Source organism: Trachurus japonicus, chromosome 18 (assembly GCF_045865225.1).
Source record: "Trachurus japonicus isolate A0001 chromosome 18, Traja_1.0".
Lineage (NCBI taxonomy): Eukaryota > Metazoa > Chordata > Actinopteri > Carangiformes > Carangidae > Trachurus > Trachurus japonicus.
In genome coordinates this window covers 32,005,974-32,022,334 of record NC_140924.1, presented here as the reverse complement: position 1 = coordinate 32,022,334, position 16,361 = coordinate 32,005,974, and the positions used below count along the sequence as shown (strand labels likewise).

The 16,361-nt window shown below is 41.6% G+C and overlaps 1 protein-coding gene across 10 annotated transcripts in view; it reads right to left on the bottom strand.

Moving 5' to 3' along the window:
• LOC146969645 (adhesion G protein-coupled receptor L3) overlaps positions 1 to 16,361 on the bottom strand; it is a 208,633-nt gene that overhangs the window by 7,714 nt on the left and 184,558 nt on the right. For all 10 annotated transcript variants that reach the window (XM_085760140.1, XM_085760145.1, XM_085760146.1 and 7 more), the window contains 5 exons: positions 13,981 to 14,047; positions 11,994 to 12,085; positions 5,475 to 5,643; positions 5,147 to 5,272; positions 1,801 to 1,897 (listed from right to left, as the gene is read on the bottom strand). In XM_085760140.1, the coding sequence (XP_085616266.1) occupies positions 1,801 to 1,897; positions 5,147 to 5,272; positions 5,475 to 5,643; positions 11,994 to 12,085; positions 13,981 to 14,047 (551 nt within the window). The remainder of the gene's footprint in view (positions 1 to 1,800; positions 1,898 to 5,146; positions 5,273 to 5,474; positions 5,644 to 11,993; positions 12,086 to 13,980; positions 14,048 to 16,361) is intronic.

Below are 16,361 nucleotides of genomic sequence, written 5' to 3'. Positions count from 1 at the left end.
CTTATTGTGTCTGTGTTTGATAAATTGGACAATTTCCAAAAAAAAAACCCCGCACTGATTGTGTAGCAATAATCCTGAATGCTGGGATAAATTGAACATGCGACGCTATCAGGATGATTGCACGCCACGGCTCTCCAGAGGAGTGTCAGCTGGGAGCTTGTTCCCTCACGTGCGAAGGAAAGCGGGGCAAGGAGGGGAGATGGAGTCGGTGGCGGTGGTGGAGGTGGTGGGGCTCTTGCGGTGGAGGATGTAAAAGAGGAATCAGCGACAAATATCCACCCCCTCCACAACGTAATTCCTTAATAACAACATGGGAGCAGGCGTGGATGAGTGCAATTCCGTTTGCATCTGTTCCCCATGATGCTCTGGGGCGGCGGAACGCACTTTCTGGCACATTCCCGAGCTCCTAGTGAGCGCGGTCTCTATCCCCCATCCAGCCTGGGAGAAAAGTCAGGGGTTCTAAAAAAAAAAAAAGCGCGTTAATAATTTCTAACTCCGCCTTTTGTCTTTATGGAACATCCATGTCGGTTTTCCATTTCGCCTTCCACCCCACCTCCCTTTTCCAGTTCGGCCTCTTTCAGCAATGGATAAAAGCTGTATCTGTTGATGGTGCTAAGCTGAGTGCCTAATTACCGAGATCTTGACACTTCCTCCCTGTGTCGAACATTAATCCATCATTTTAACTATGCATTAGTGTCTGCGCGTGCGGGCGCCCAGAGCGAATTTCGATGGGGAGCAGTGTGGAACTGGAGCCCTCCATCAAGAGATGTGATGACTGGGGGAGAGTGTTAGGGAAAGATGCCAGCCAGGGCGCTCTTTGCTGTTTGATGTGATGCAGCCTGCTATCTATTTTCTGTAGCAACCTCAGAGAGAGGGAAGTTAACTCTATCCACTGTGCCGCTGTCAAATGCATTATGGTAAAATGCTTTTTATTAACAGGGTTCTGAAAGGGAATTCCACTGAATTGATTTTTTTTTTAGGTTGTTATTCAGCACTTTTTTTCCCCCTCCCCTGACGGGACACCCAGATTCTGTTTCAAGGCTTTAACATTCAGACGCCACATCGCTTGAGATGGGGTGAAAAAGGCGTTTTTATACTTTTACCAAAATTACTCATCTTCATAAAAAAGTTTGATAAAATGCATGAGTATGAAATTTGCTCTCCTGTAATTTCTACTGTCGGACGTTTTGATGAACGTCTTTAAGAACCGACGTCTTTTGTCACCGTGTGCTCCTTTAAATGACTCGACTGCGGAGATGATTTGTTGATGCGTCAAGAAACAGCAGACGTGATAAACAAGTTTCTGAAGCAGTGTGACACCAAAGGAGTTTATCCTCTCGATCTCTGCCTTGTATTCACGATCACGTTCACTTTCATCCAGGCAAAAAAAAAGAAGTTGACAAACACATTCAGCTATTGGGGCGTCACATGTCTATTGACAGTAGTTCTGATGCATTTCATTTCTCATCCTTTAGAGCGTCTTTTAACATTTGGTGAGTGGGAAAAAATGCCTCTTATTTAGAATTTTTTTTATCATTTTAAGCATCTGAGCGTCGCTATTATGAAGTGACTGATTGGCCTTGACTTGACTTGTTCGGTTAAGGTTTGTGGTTGAAAGCTTTACTTATTTGAAAAAAGGCTTTTGATAGTCTGGAGCCCTTGGGGTGACATTAAATCAAGAAAATAGTCAAGTTTTGCGTCAAAAAAAAGAAAAGAAAAAAGTATCCTGCATTAATTATGTAGTCTGGTGAAGGCCGGTGTGCTGAGGGAAAATATTTGGTGCAGAGCCAAGTACTGTACCTCTGTTGAGCGACGCAGAGCTGTTGATGTCGCCAGTCATGAAAGAGGACTCGGACTGTTTTCTGACTGTGTCGTTCCACATCCGACGGATGCGGCTCTGCGGGGACAAAAAGGACAGGCGTCAGAAGACATCGGAAAATATTCCCTCTGAACACCAGACAGCAGCACGACTAAGAAAAGGAAAAGTTAAATGAACATGATCCAGACATAAACAAGTGTCGACTTGTTGTTTTGAAAGAGGGAGAAAAAAAACATGAAACATTTCAGCTGTGGGAATAAATACCTAACCCTCCCCAATTGAAGATGAGCATTAGAACTGAGCTAGGTGAAGTCAATAATAAAACCATCAGTCAAACTCCCCGGATCAGTGTGTCAGGATGCAGAGGCTCAATCCAAGAGGAGTTCATTCTGGTTAATTATGATGGAGTCCCGTGGGCTGGATATCCAACCACAGGGATGAACACTTCCTATCCTGTGCCAGAGCAGCTTCTTATAAGAGTTCAGAGGAATATACAGTACAACAGGTCAGGTGATGTTGAAAAGAAAGTAATATGCAAGATGCAAAAAAAAAGCAGTGGAATGCTTTACTAGAAGAATGTTGGTTTATTACAATCATTTGGGATGATTTGGGTCCTGTTTTGTAGTTTTGGCCGTCCTTCATATTATAAATACTCCAAATAACCCTGTACTCAAGCAAGTTGCTGAGATCTGGTTACATACACAATAAACAATCATACAAGTTTTAATCAAATGCCCAAGTTGCACTGATTTTAATTGGAGGTAAAAGGTTGAAGGCAAACTCCTAAAACCTAAAACTTTCTGTTGTGAATATTTGTTCATGGCTTTCCCGACATCCAATCACCATCTTCTGTTAATGATATTTAACCCACCTTACCTGTATCACCTGTCTGCCTTTATTGCAGTCCTGGATCCTCAGCGGCGTCTACAGCTCCCTGGAGTGACGCTATTTATAGGACGCTATCTCTGTTAACTCTGTCTAATTGATAGGGTCAGCAGCCATCTTTTGATTAAATAAAACTTGATTATTTCCCAGATTTAACCGTACTTAGCATACTTGTGTACGTGCACAGTTTCCCTGAGCAATGAGAGATTATTGGCAATTTCTTCTGAGTGCACTTACCTTCGGTTTTACCTCCAAATAAATAACAGTTTGTGACCACTTGTCCACACATTACCAGACCTCAGCAATTATCCATCCATCATTTATCTATTATATATCTATCATAAGTGATAGAAACGATGACCGGCACTCAAAAATAAGACCTGCGATGTAATAAACTGGAATTATCCTGCGTTTTAACCTGTCAAGGTATGACTCACTCACACGCTGATCTCTGACACTGCACTCTCTGCTCTGCAATTACAGAAATCCATTGCGAATCACATACAAAATATAACACACATATATATATATATATATATATATATACATATACATATACATATACATATACATATACATATACACACATAATAGCAGGGGTCTGAGCAAAAACTGACAGCTTTAAGAGTGATGTCATGCAGTGGCAATGGCGCAAATGCTTTTAAGAGTCAGACAGGTTTCAGCTTAATTAAGTCACTGCCGCTGCCATTGCCATTAGCTACATTTGGACCTCGTCTAATCTCTCCTTGAAATTCTCCACTGCAGATTGGCATTTATATGTAAAAGCTTAATCATCACATCCCACGGTTAACGAAGCACGAGAAAAAAAAAAAAAAAGCCCACGCGCAGGTGTTCCGTGATCGATACCGCTCCCTGTGTGACGCGCGAGCTCCTACGTCCCAACAGCAACATACAGTGACACAGCTTATCTCATTAACATATCATATGTCAGGTTGTCTGGAGACACAGATGGGTGGAAAGTGACATTGCAATCTCTTTCTCTCTCTCTCTCTCTCTTTTTTTTTCTTTTTCCTTGGACTGATAAAATCTTGAATTTCTCATAGCCAGTGGGTTAGCGTGCACTTTGCTGATTGCACATTCATGTAGTTGCCTCGGAATTAGCAATAAACAACCACGTCTTTGTGAGTGTTTCCATTCCTGTCTCACTCATCTAAAGCGACTGAGCATGAGGTTAGAGCCATCTTGTCACAGCACTGTGTATAATTAACGGCTTTGATCTGTATGCAGAATCCAGCTTGTATCGTGGGTTGCCACTGTATGCTCGACTCTGAGGACTATTTATAATTGAAACACTGGAAGGAAATGACACTCTTTGGAATGTGGATGTGATGTTCAATTATAGTGTATCATGGCAATTTATCCTATACTTCATGTAAATGTGGGAGGAATCGATTGACAATTTACTTTACAAGCAGACTTACCACTTGCGCACGGAATTCACGTATCTTTGGCAGAGCCGCTCGGAATCTGCATTCGTGAGCATGAACACATTCCTCACGAAGCCCCAGCCAGCCAGTACTTTTAGTCAGTGAGTCAGTGTTCCTGTGCCAGTGTGCAGCCTAGACCCTGCTCCAGTAAAATGAATTGCAGACTGACTTTATGTACTAAAGGAACGCTAAAACCAGCACACACTGCATTCTGCTGTTGTCACTCCCAGACAAGGACGTTTGCCCCACGTACGTTACGCTGTCAGCTTTAAAATCTCTCCTCATTTGTTCTGTGCTGATCTGTGGATTACTCAGGATTGTGTATCTTCATACCTCTTGTATGCAGACTTGTAACCTTAAAGGGATAGTAGCATACTTTTAAAGTGGGGTTGTATGATCTACAAATAGCCCCTAAGTACTTTAATTATAGTAGAAGACTCTCTGCACTCCTCCCGTTAGCAACGCCAGCCCATAGCCCTGCCCAGAGATTTACAACATACATTGTTGTGAACAGACCCAAAGAAACGGCCTATTTTCGCGGCCTAAAAGGAGGTTTTACCTGAAAAAAAAAAAAATAAAAACAGTGTTTTTCCTGCACTTTGAAGGGCTGGAAAAAATTATATTATAGCGAACAATGGAACTGTGTATTTTTTTTTCAGGTAAAACCTCTTTTAGGCCACGAAAATAGGCCGTTTCTTTGGGTCCATTCACAACAATGTATGTTGTAAATCTCTGGGCAGGGCTATGGGCTGGCGTTGCTAACGGGAGGAGTGCAGAGAGTCTTCTACTGCAATTAAAGTACTTAGGGGCTATTTGTAGATCATACAACCCCACTTTAAAAAAATGCTACCATCCCTTTAAAACACCTTCATTTTGTGCTGATTTAATATTAAAAATAGTAGTAAAACACATGCATAGTAAAAGTAGCAGGTAACAAAATAGGTTAAAAGGGACAAAAACAACAAAAGGGGGGACATGAAAAGTGTCATGCCACCTGTGACCCTGTGGAGTAGCGTCCTGGAGCACGAGAGGCGGTGCCTTTTCCAGAGCCGATGGAGCTGTCCACACTTTTCCCGCTGCAGCAGTGAGTGCGAAGGCATTTTCCGTACTCCTTACGCACCTGCGCAAAGTGAAACCAAAGCAAAGACAGAGCAGAAACAAATTAACAGGGCAGGTTTATATTTTTTCAGCATGTTTGTTCAGGCATGAGATAAATTTAATAACATATCAGGTCGACTAGTGTCACAATATGCGATTACTGTGTGGTTAATGGTTTAATATCATTGTCAGGTACCAGGTCTTGAAAAAAAATGAATCTGCACCTTTTTCTGCAGCACACAGTGGAAGATGAAGATGAACATTCCTTGCAGGGAGTTGAAGATGGTGAACAGGTAGGCCATGACCACCGTGCTCTCATTCACATACATCAGACCAAAGGCCCAGGTCAGACCCAGCAGACACAGCAAGGCAATGGCCCCGATCACCCACGATCTAGGATACAAAAGAAACACCACACAGTCAGCTAATCTGTTTGGCAAAAGTTAGGGTTAGTCACTACTTTAACTGGATTGTTTACTGCCAGTGAATTAAACTAAAAATGCAAAAGAAAATCAGAAAACAGTGAAAAATCAAGGTCTTTTCTATGAGGGGAGAAAGGGCACGTCACAAACACAGAGGAAAAACTAAGTGATTAGAAACAACAATGAATTTAATCATCTTCATTTTCTCTCCCTGTCCTTCACTAAGACTTGATATTTCCCTGATTTGCACTCTTTGTGCCACAGATGATGATAAAAATGCAGATTCATATACAATATATGACAATAGAGATCTGGATGGATGGGAAGGCAACAGATATGCTTGTGGACTGGATGCAGATATTAAAAATATATGGTTTCCTATGGCCAAATGCTGAGTACTTTATCTATATATCTTATATACTAATATTTCTATATAGTGCACTGTGAAGATACAGTTGCTATTTAAAACTCATCTTACCTGTCACATGTGTGGCCATGTACTGTATATGTAACACTAATGTAGCCCTCAACATGACTGACCACTCAACAAATGATGTTCATGATTCAGAGAGGTAGTGAGATGGATCCAGGTCCTACAGTACTTTGTTCATATGGGGGAGTGGGTCAAACATGGCATTATGGGGAAAAAAAAAACGAGCCCCCCTCCAATTTTGTCTTACTTGATCTCAGGTTCATAATCCTGATAGCTGAGCAAGATGACAAGGAGAAAATAACAACAAGAAAGAAAGAAAAAAAACAGGCAGAAATGAATCAAATCACATAACAAAAGAGATGGAGAGGTGTAATCCAAAATGTGTGGCCACAAATACAATGTACAAATTTAGACATTATAGAGGGAAACAATACACCGAGGAAGGAAGACGGCTTATTTTGGCAGCGGGGATTAAAGCTACATTCACAGCATCCACATCCAAACATCAAGGCCAGACATTCAGACATGTTGGGAATGGATTTGTTAGTGATTTACTGGCGCTAACCATAATTATCTCGGTTCACAGAAGTATCTAGCTGCCCTCATAAATGCTGGCAGACCTTCGCATTTAAGATATTATAAATGGGCCAGGTGTGCGGCAAAATAAATGATTTATGAATTCGCCGGGGCAACCATTAAACATAACTTTCCCAGGGCTGTCTTAATGACCTGGTGGGAGAGGTACTTCATCAAGGCGATTGCCCCCGGAATGGACACAGAAACACAAGCAGTGTGGGCACAAAGAGAGAACAAAATACCGTCCTCTAACTAGTGGCAGTTTACTCGGCGAAAAGGGATGGTGGTGGATGATAAAGACACAAGAGGTCATGAGAAATGCGTCCGAGACGACAGGATATGAAGAGGCTACGACTCATATCGCACGCGGCTTATCTTCTTCTGGAGTTATCTGATAAAAATATGAGGATGAATTTGAGGGCTGCATGGTAGCAGCCTCGAGGCAAAGAAAACTTCTGAGACAGCACAAGAGCCACTGAGAAGCATCACAACTCACTTCCAAATGAAGTGGGTGCATTTCACTCGAGCATTTTCCCCCTGCCAGGACTGATGCACGCCCGAAAGCCAGCGATACAACATCACTCACTGATCCTCTGTGCATCATTAGGATGGAAATAGTTGATGAATAATTATAATTAAAAATTTCAAACTGTTTTTTTTTTTTAAATGTCAGATGCAGCAATTTGAGCACTTATGCTCAACTGTGCTTGTCACAAGACCGCAGATGCATCTGAATGACTGCACAATATATGGATATGGATATACTATCCACGCCCGAGGGCTGCAGCAGAGCAGAGCACCTCTACATGTCTGAAGCACAGAAAAAGTGAGAGCTGAAATGTTTAAAAAAAAAATGAGGAAAAAAGAGCAATTTTTGTCAGAGAACTACTTCAGAATGTGGCATCAAATTACCACCAATTTCCTTCAAAATGACTTAATTTGCAGAGGTGCCATTCATTGCAATGTCACAGATCATTTATGTATGAGATTGCAATTGGTCAATTCAACCTGTTTTAAAATCTGCATAAAGTCATTTTATAGGCTGCTTCTGGGAGGAAGAGAGGAAGTGCTGTGATCAGCCCGACAGGGTGTTAATTATTTAACCAAAGGTATGCTTAAAATGCTAATCACCTCAAAGTATTTAAGACATCAATAGTGCAAAGTTTTTGATGTCGGCGGAGACGTTTTTTTTTTTTTTTATATATCTTTGACATCATCCTCGTTAGCATATTTCATTTGAAGTTTTTTATCGGCACAGGGAAGAAGCTACGCGAGATAGAATTCACACCTTTCTTTAAAAGAAAAAAAAATGTTAAGCCCGTGTTGTGTTTTAAATATGCTGCATTCAGAGGCAGGTTTGGTATTTTAAGTCACCCTGGTTGCAAAAGTCATGTTGTATTCCATGAATCACGGGGCAGTGGCAGCCGCTGTCTCCATTATGGGTGAGGCGGGGGAGAAAAACACATCAAACACAATATTAATTCTATTCTACACTCTCTACTGAGAAATGTTGCATCTTACCAGTGCCATTCTACAATAACACATCCATCATAATAACGGTAGCTAAAATGAAGAAGGAGGAGGGGGAAAAAAAACGAAAAGATGAAAAACAGAAAGATGTTAAAGATAAACACAGTATAAGATAAAAAGGCAGGATGCCAGTGCTAATCAAAAGAAGAAAAAGCAGGGAGGGAGAAAGAGATACACAGTGGAAGAGAGATGAAACATTCATATTAAAACAAGGCAGCATGATGAAATCTGAACAGAAAAAGTGACATCAAAACATAAAGAGAAACCAAAGAGCAGAAAGATGAGACAAAAGCAGATACACCTCATTAAACTAAGCTAAATTGACTTAATTAGCCCATGCTATCATGATCATCAAACCAGTTCACCTCGATAAGTCAAATAAAAGCTTGCAAAAAAATACAGCAATAATGATTCTGAAAAGATCAGCTGTAATAGTTAGAGAGCACGGAGAATGTTATTTTTATCCGGCTAAAAAAGTGGAAAAACACGTTTTTTGTCATTTTGTTATGACTTGTTGGTGATGTAGAGATATGTACAGTGAAGCTGCGGTGTTTAGTCGACAATTCTCAGGCGGGTTTAACTCAGTGCGTCTTTGCAGTTGTGGGTTGAGCAATGGGTTATGAGTCAAATAAAAAAGAGAAAAAGGAAGAGAAAAAAAAGAACTGCGTCAGATGAATGAGCGCTGACAAAGGCAACACGGCTTCATAGCATTTTCCAATGGAAGTCAGTAAGCTGTGGGGTCAGGAGGTCAGTTGTTTAATACATGATGGGAGGCCGGTGTTATAAATCATACAACACTGAGAACTCTGGAAGTCGATATGTTTCTGTAGCAAGAAAACTCCACAATGCATCTTAAAAAATAGTCTTGGAGAATGTTGACCAAATGTGAACTAATACATTCAATAATCATCTCAGATTTTTTTTTTACATTCCATTATTTCCATAACGCATATTCAATAGGGTACAAGTTTTGCAAGTTGTTGGATATTTGAGAAGGGGCCTATGTTGTTTGCACAGATACATATGTCACAGTATGAATAACAACGTATCTGTTTGAGAATCTAAATGCTTGGGCAAGTTGGTTTCTATTGGCAGATCAGTTGGTGATCAGAACCCACACTGTGAGGACTGTATCAATTCCTTGTTTTCACAGGAACCCAAACCTGGATTCAGATCATTTACAATTGAAGCTCCCCTTGTCTGACCTTGATGGTTGTGTCAACACTTCCTGCAGCCGCTTCGCAAATCCCTAGTCGTAACCCAATTTCACTTCTTTCATTTTTGCAAAGTGCATAGTATCGATTCACATTTTTCTAACAGGACCAAAACACACAGCCAGTTATTTCAGCAGAATCTAATGGGGAAAAAAGAAAGAATGGAAAATGGATGGTTTTCACCATGTAGCCACTACAGGGGGTGTGAAATTTGGATCAACATGTTATTAACATTGCAGGAAAGTAGGGGACCTCATTATAGCTTTGACAGAGCACGCCAAATGGAAAAGGATCAGAAAAAAGAGAGGCTCCGATCAGTTCAACGATGACACTGTTTTGGTTAGGCTACAGCAGCTATTCACAAATCTAGCCTATTAGGTTTGTGTGTAAAGTGTTTCAGGAAGGAAGCCACTAGCATGACATTCTGTAGCATAGTTTCTTAAGATAAAGATGGACAATATGCTTTACTTTCAGCACTTGTTAATAAAAGTAGGTACAGTATAGCTGTGTTTGATTTACAAATTTGTTATTTAGAAAAATATAGGGAACATCTATGAATGCTAATTTAGCAGTCAAATTACACTAGCATAATGTTTTGTTGTTTGTATATATATTATTTTTTGTAATTTATTTACTAAACAGCCTTTTATCAAGGACCAGGTCAGATGTGTCAAGTTTCTAAACTGTTCAAACGCTTGATGTCTTAGCAAGCTAATGTTAGCTTAGTTGGTTACCGTATGTGTTAGCTAATAGCCACCTCCATATTAGAGCTAGTGTGTGCAGTGCAACCTGGTTTAGTGCTTCTACACTGAATCAACAATTACATTAAAGTTAGGTTATATTCAAGCTCATGAAATATAACCAAGGATAACAAAAAGAGTGGCAACAATATTGTATTTCACAGACATAACAAGTAACATTTGCCATCACCTCCTCCTCCATCTTGTCAGGTGACTGTGCTGTGAGTATACAGGTCACACTTTGGTCCTGCTGGAAAAACAGCACTTAAAACCACAGTTTGGCTCGGGAATATCCTGCAGTGCATTTGTGATGGAAAAACACAGTGGCGCAGTATGGTTTGACATGGCGCAGCTAAAGCATGCTATATCATGCTTGAAGAAGATTATCTTTTTTATGTGTGTATCACTGTGCTGAGAGAAGCAGGGCAGACAGGGGCCACTGTGCTGAGACACTGGTGATGTGATGACACACACACACACACACAAGAAGAAAAAAAAAAAAAAAACCTTCCGAAACGCCAGCCATAAAGTAGACTAATGTGTCCAGAGTGGCTTAAAAAAAAGCAAGGCAGACAGCAAAAACAGTGCAGAGACCCTTATCCATCATGGCAAACAGGCAGCACAACAACTTTACACCATCTGTGGGACATGGCTCTGCCTTGACACCATGGTAGCTGGAGCTTTCCTCAAAGACAGAGACAGTGTCATCCTGTGTCATCCTACGGGGCAATGGGACGGGATGATAAAAACAACTTTTCAATGTCATCTTCCACAACTTGGTGAAACATTTGTTACTGGATGTAATTTAATAATGCGTCATTTGAAAGGTACAAACCCACTGAGGATTAGGCTACTCATCATCTGAGCAGTTTACTTACTATGATTACTGTATAGCTTCTGATGATTACCATATTTTTTCTGGTGGAGACCAAAACAGGGCAACAAGGGACATGGATATGGGACTGCAAATGAATGCTAATAAGAAACTTTACAAGTAGATATATCATTTATTTAATTCCCCAATTGAGGCTGTGGCACTTCCACAGCTCTGGCAGTACAGAAATCTACCATTTGAAAGTTTGACAGTAGCATCTTTGTTACTTAAAGTTTGTTACTTTGAAGAACCTCCTTAGGTTGATTCACTCCTACAGTAAATGTATGGCAAGATATTTAAACTTCTACTAACAAATGTGTAAACACGCCAGGAAGGATTGTATCAAAGCTTTATAATCATCATTGTCCCTGAGGCTCCACATTATCTGAAAGCAGCCAGGCATACGCTAGATAAACCGACTCAAACACACATAACACGCGCGCGCAATATGAATATTCATCGACAGCAAGTGTTGACACCAAGATAACACCAGGTCAGGTCTGTCAGATTGTCTCCTGGCCTTTTCCCGCGCCGACAACAGTGTTCTTCAGATAATGATGGAGACACAACAGAATTACCTGTTTGATTTTAACCCTGCCTGACATAACCTTTCAGCATAATGGGAGGTGCTTACCTTGCAGGCTCAGACACTCAGGCCCTTGGGTTGGGTGTTCACAACCTTAAGTGCTTTTAATGAGGTTTCAAAATATCAAAGGGGGAGGCAAGACAACTTGAATTGCGCTGGAACACCGGCTAGAATACAGAGTACCCACTAAAAGTTGCTCAGTTCATTAAAGAGCAAGAAACAGGAAGTAAAGTTAAGGTAAACTGAGCTGGAACTGAGTAGCATACAGCTGGTTAAGCACATGTGGTGGAAGTGAGAACATCATACTCATACTGAAACATTCTCTCCGTTAGAAACAATAGATATCAGAGTGATCAGAGTGCTCTTACTTGATGTTGTCCAGGCAACCGGAGTCTGGTTTCAAGATGGCCGTGTGATGGAACATCTTGTAGAGAGCGATGCCCAAGAATATTACATTGAGCTGTGAAAGAGAGAGAGAGAAGAGGGAATGGCAGAATGAGAGAGAAAGAGGAATGAAGCTTGTTTCCTGTTTCGCTTCTATTCATTTTAAATCAGGGCACTTTGTCGCACAAAGCTGGGGATGCTGCAGCCGGACTCGGTTTCCCACTTTGCCAAACAGAGCGCAAAATCCTATGAAACCACTACGGTGGTACAACGGGCTAAACAGGGAAGGGTGGAACAGGACAGCTGCATAGTATGAGGGAGCCTTTCCATCTGACTTCCTCGCACTTGTCTCATCATATTCACACTTAAAGGCAGCCACAGAGAATGACTGTAACACTGCTGTTTTCTTTTGCTGTTATTACATCTGGGCGGAAAAAAAACACTTGTGTGTGTGTTTTGCTTGAGGAACTGAACTATAACATATTGTTTCCATCCAGTGGATATTTCTCTTACAAAAGTAGGAACAGGGAACACAACTCGAAAACAAACCCAGAAGTTGTGTCAGGCACGTCTCAGAGAGTTGAACTTTTGCACCATTTGCCAAACATACTGTAATTAGTCAGGGAAAAAAATGGACTCATGTTTGACTGTTGGATATTAAAAAAAAAAGTACATTAAACAGACTCAGTCTGGCGTATCTCATTATTTTCTTTTTCCCTGCGAGTCTATATTCATAAAAGTATACAATGAGTCGAATCTGGTCGCAGCACAAGAGGATTTTTCAGAATGACTCCTCAAAAATGACAGCAATTAGTAAGCTTTTCCTCACTTGTCATATATTTTCTTTTCACAAGTGACATTCACCTAATATGAGGTGATATGATTTTTTTTTTAAACGCTGCAAAAGCTCACTTTCCTGAACTGCACCATCACCAATCTCCCAGCCGCAGAGTTGGATGTGAGCTCTAACCGTCTTTCCAGCATAGATACACTTGTTTGTTCATCTAAAAGTGAAAGGAGTGAGTCATGATGTGCACACAGATGTATTATGAGTAATTACTCCTAAAACTAGAGCGTGAAAGTGTATTATGCATGTTTGGATTTGGCAACCAGATTGTAGCCGTATAGCAAGAGAGAGATGTATTAAACATTGCTGGAGAAAAAAAGACATTTTGTGGGTTTTTTGAAGTGAATAATCCCATTGGATGAGCATATTGTCACTTGTTTTTTTTTTTGTCAGGGATATTCATAAGTTGATTTACTTGTTTCCAAATGTGTGTAATGATGGCTGACTGGTGTCTTGGAGAATTAGGAGCACATCTCTGGTGGCAGTGTAATCTTTACGGCTTGGCTTTAGCTGAAATGCTTAATGAACAGCAGTCTGACATTAGATTTAAAGCAGTTGGATCAATAAATGAGCTATTTTATTAGAAAATTAGGCCTGTCCTAGTTGGGAACGACACCAAAAATGTGTGTGTGTGTGTGAGTCCTCCTTGCATAATGCTTGTGTATCTGCACCCAGGGCTCTGTGTGTCTGTGTGTGTGTGTATGGAGGAGTCGGGAAAAGGTAGTAGAGTACAAGTTGGAACGGGAACAGAATCAATCATAATCGCAGTGCGGATTACTCCAACACTGCATACTGAGCAGAGTTCATTCTCCGACTCTGTCTCTGGCTCCCCCACCACCCACCCACCCACCCCACTCTGCTTCCTCCCCCCCAAAATTGTCTCAGCCGGTGACTGCAGCGGGGTGACAAACTGCAATACATTCTCTACACCCCTCATTCGTTTTTCTGGACGGCTCTGTGCCTGCCGGTGGCATATATGCTCAACAGGGCAGAGAGGAGGAGGAGGAGGGAGGATGGGAGCCGGAATAAAAAAATGTAAAAAAGGGTTCTCGGCGGACCATTTAAACGACGACCCCCAGGCTAAGTAGGGTTAATGAGCAGACAGGGGGGTGGGACACGCTTACCATAATTATCAAGGTTGCTGGTCCTATGAAACTCCAAATGAAGTAGGTGTCCAGGCGAAGCCAGCAACTGCAATGACAGAGACAGAGTGAGAGGAGAGAGAGGAGAGGGGAGGGTGGGGGGGGTGAAGTGAGAGAGAGGGGATGGTCAATATGAATGGAGAAAGTGAGGAAAGAGGGGGAGAGAAGAAATATTTGAGGTTATAGCTTTATATCCAGCTCAGGGGATATACATCAGGAGGGAGAGGCTGGAGTGACACAGAGGAATAGACACTTCAAAACACAGTTCGTAGCGAGGGGGTTGAAATATTATAAGAATTTGGGGGAGAGAGAGGTCTCTCAATGCCAATGGCAGCCAACACACAGGCAAAACAGGTGGAATATTCAAAGTAAAACAGCAAACAGAGAAGGGAAGTAGCAAAAACAGAGAAAGATGGCAGACAGTAACTGAACCTCAGTTAAATTCTTTTTCGATTTTTATGGCTGAAGCGTAAAATTATGACCGCAGATGATTATTTATGGATGACTCAATTAGTTCTCAATTGAATTCTAACTGTATGACTCGAAAGGAATTGGATTGACCTTGACCCAGACAGACTTGACCACACACAGTCCTTAAGCGCTCAACAAAGTGTCTCACACGTCCCCCGTTAACTGCAACTGCTGTAATTACGTCAATAATGAAATAACGCTGCTCCTCTGACCTCGTACTTCATATCAAAAATAGTACACATGGTCAGATCTCCTCCACCGGCTAAATTAAATACAGGCCAGAAGCAACAGGGCCGGTGGATAGGCGACAGTGCCTCCCTTTTGAAATGGAAAAGTAAAAAGAAGAAAAAAAAACTTGATACATGACCTATTGTTGAATTATTAATCTTTTAATCTCCGCTACTGCAGCAGATACACGCCTCCATTTTTGGCCACTGGAAAATTACAGTTCATACAGGCGTGTTGTCAGTCAGAAGAGGCCAGAGAGGGGGAAATGGAAGTGGCAGAGAATAACTGTAATTCCACTGCATTTTCAGGCAAACTGAAGTGCATGAGGAGGCTTCGATGGCCTTTAAACACAGACTCGGGTTGAAAAAAAGACACAAATGTAAAAAAAAATGTAAATTATACATGTCTCAGTCTGCTTTAAAATAGGTGTCTTTTGTCCGTAAAGCTTGTCTGATTCAATGCAGACGATGTGAGAGCGAAACAAAGCTAACCATGATATGATGATTGCTATTTTTGGTCCCACTCCCTCGGAGGAAAAACAAAATGAGGCGTCTTCGTTATTCACAGCCATATAGCCCCAAACCAATTCAACATCCAGGCGGGAAAAAAAAAAAATCTCAACCGCCGTGGACAAGTTTGTACATCTTTCACTTTTTTGTCGGCAAAGAACTGGCAGACAAAACAAGAGAGAATACTGTATAAGAAGTGACAGGACCAAAATTGACTGTTCCTTTGCTGTTACAGCGACTTGATACGTCTCCCCCTCACTGATATCAATGGATGAGAGGAGGCAACACAGAAAAACACATATGGACGCACAAAGAAGTGAACAAGCGCAAACAAAAGCTGAAGAACACGCACAGAACTCTGGCAGCTCATCAAAGCGCTCGCTCCGAACGGCGCTGTTATAAATTATGCTGAAGGTTCTATTGTTCGTTTTTTGCCTTCTTCTTCCTCAGATCATAGAAAGATTTAAAGACATGGTGGGCGGCAGGAGCTGCGGGCTGTCATTTTTTTTTCTTCTTGTGCCTTCTCTACCTCCCTTTCTCCACTTGAGTCATGGTTGCATTTGGCTTCTGGAGCAGATCGAGTTTTATTTCAACTCCTGCTGTGATACTTTTTTTTTTTTTTTCCCTCCCTTTTTTCCCTTTTGCACAATTCCTTTAGTGACCGAGCAATACAAGACATTAGCATGTGCCGGACGCAACGCTAGCCAGGCTTGTGCCAGCCCTTTGAGCTGAGTTCAGCTCTCTCATCCGTGGCACCAATCTGACACAGGATGGGCTTTGACCAAAGGCAACTTTATCTGCAAGGACATCTCTGCAGCAGAGATAGTCATTTCACTGGTGCGATGGTGCGATGGTGAGCTGGTGACCGACCGAGCCAGCGAGCGAGGGAGGGAAAGGAAAGTGAAATATTCAGGCCTAGGAGATGACTGACAGCTTTCTGCTTGGGTCTCAAGTCCTGAGGCAAAGTTTGCCCTTAAACATCTCTAGTCTGGTGTGCTGCTCTGGTTAAAGGCACCCTGGAGATTATACCACCAGTGGCTCCTTGGTTTCCCTCCTCCTCCAGATCTATTCAACTTTAACAAAGTAACCTATCACTAAATGATTGTGGGAGGAGATATGGTAAGACTTATGGCCGGGCATTTATCTTTTTTCAAA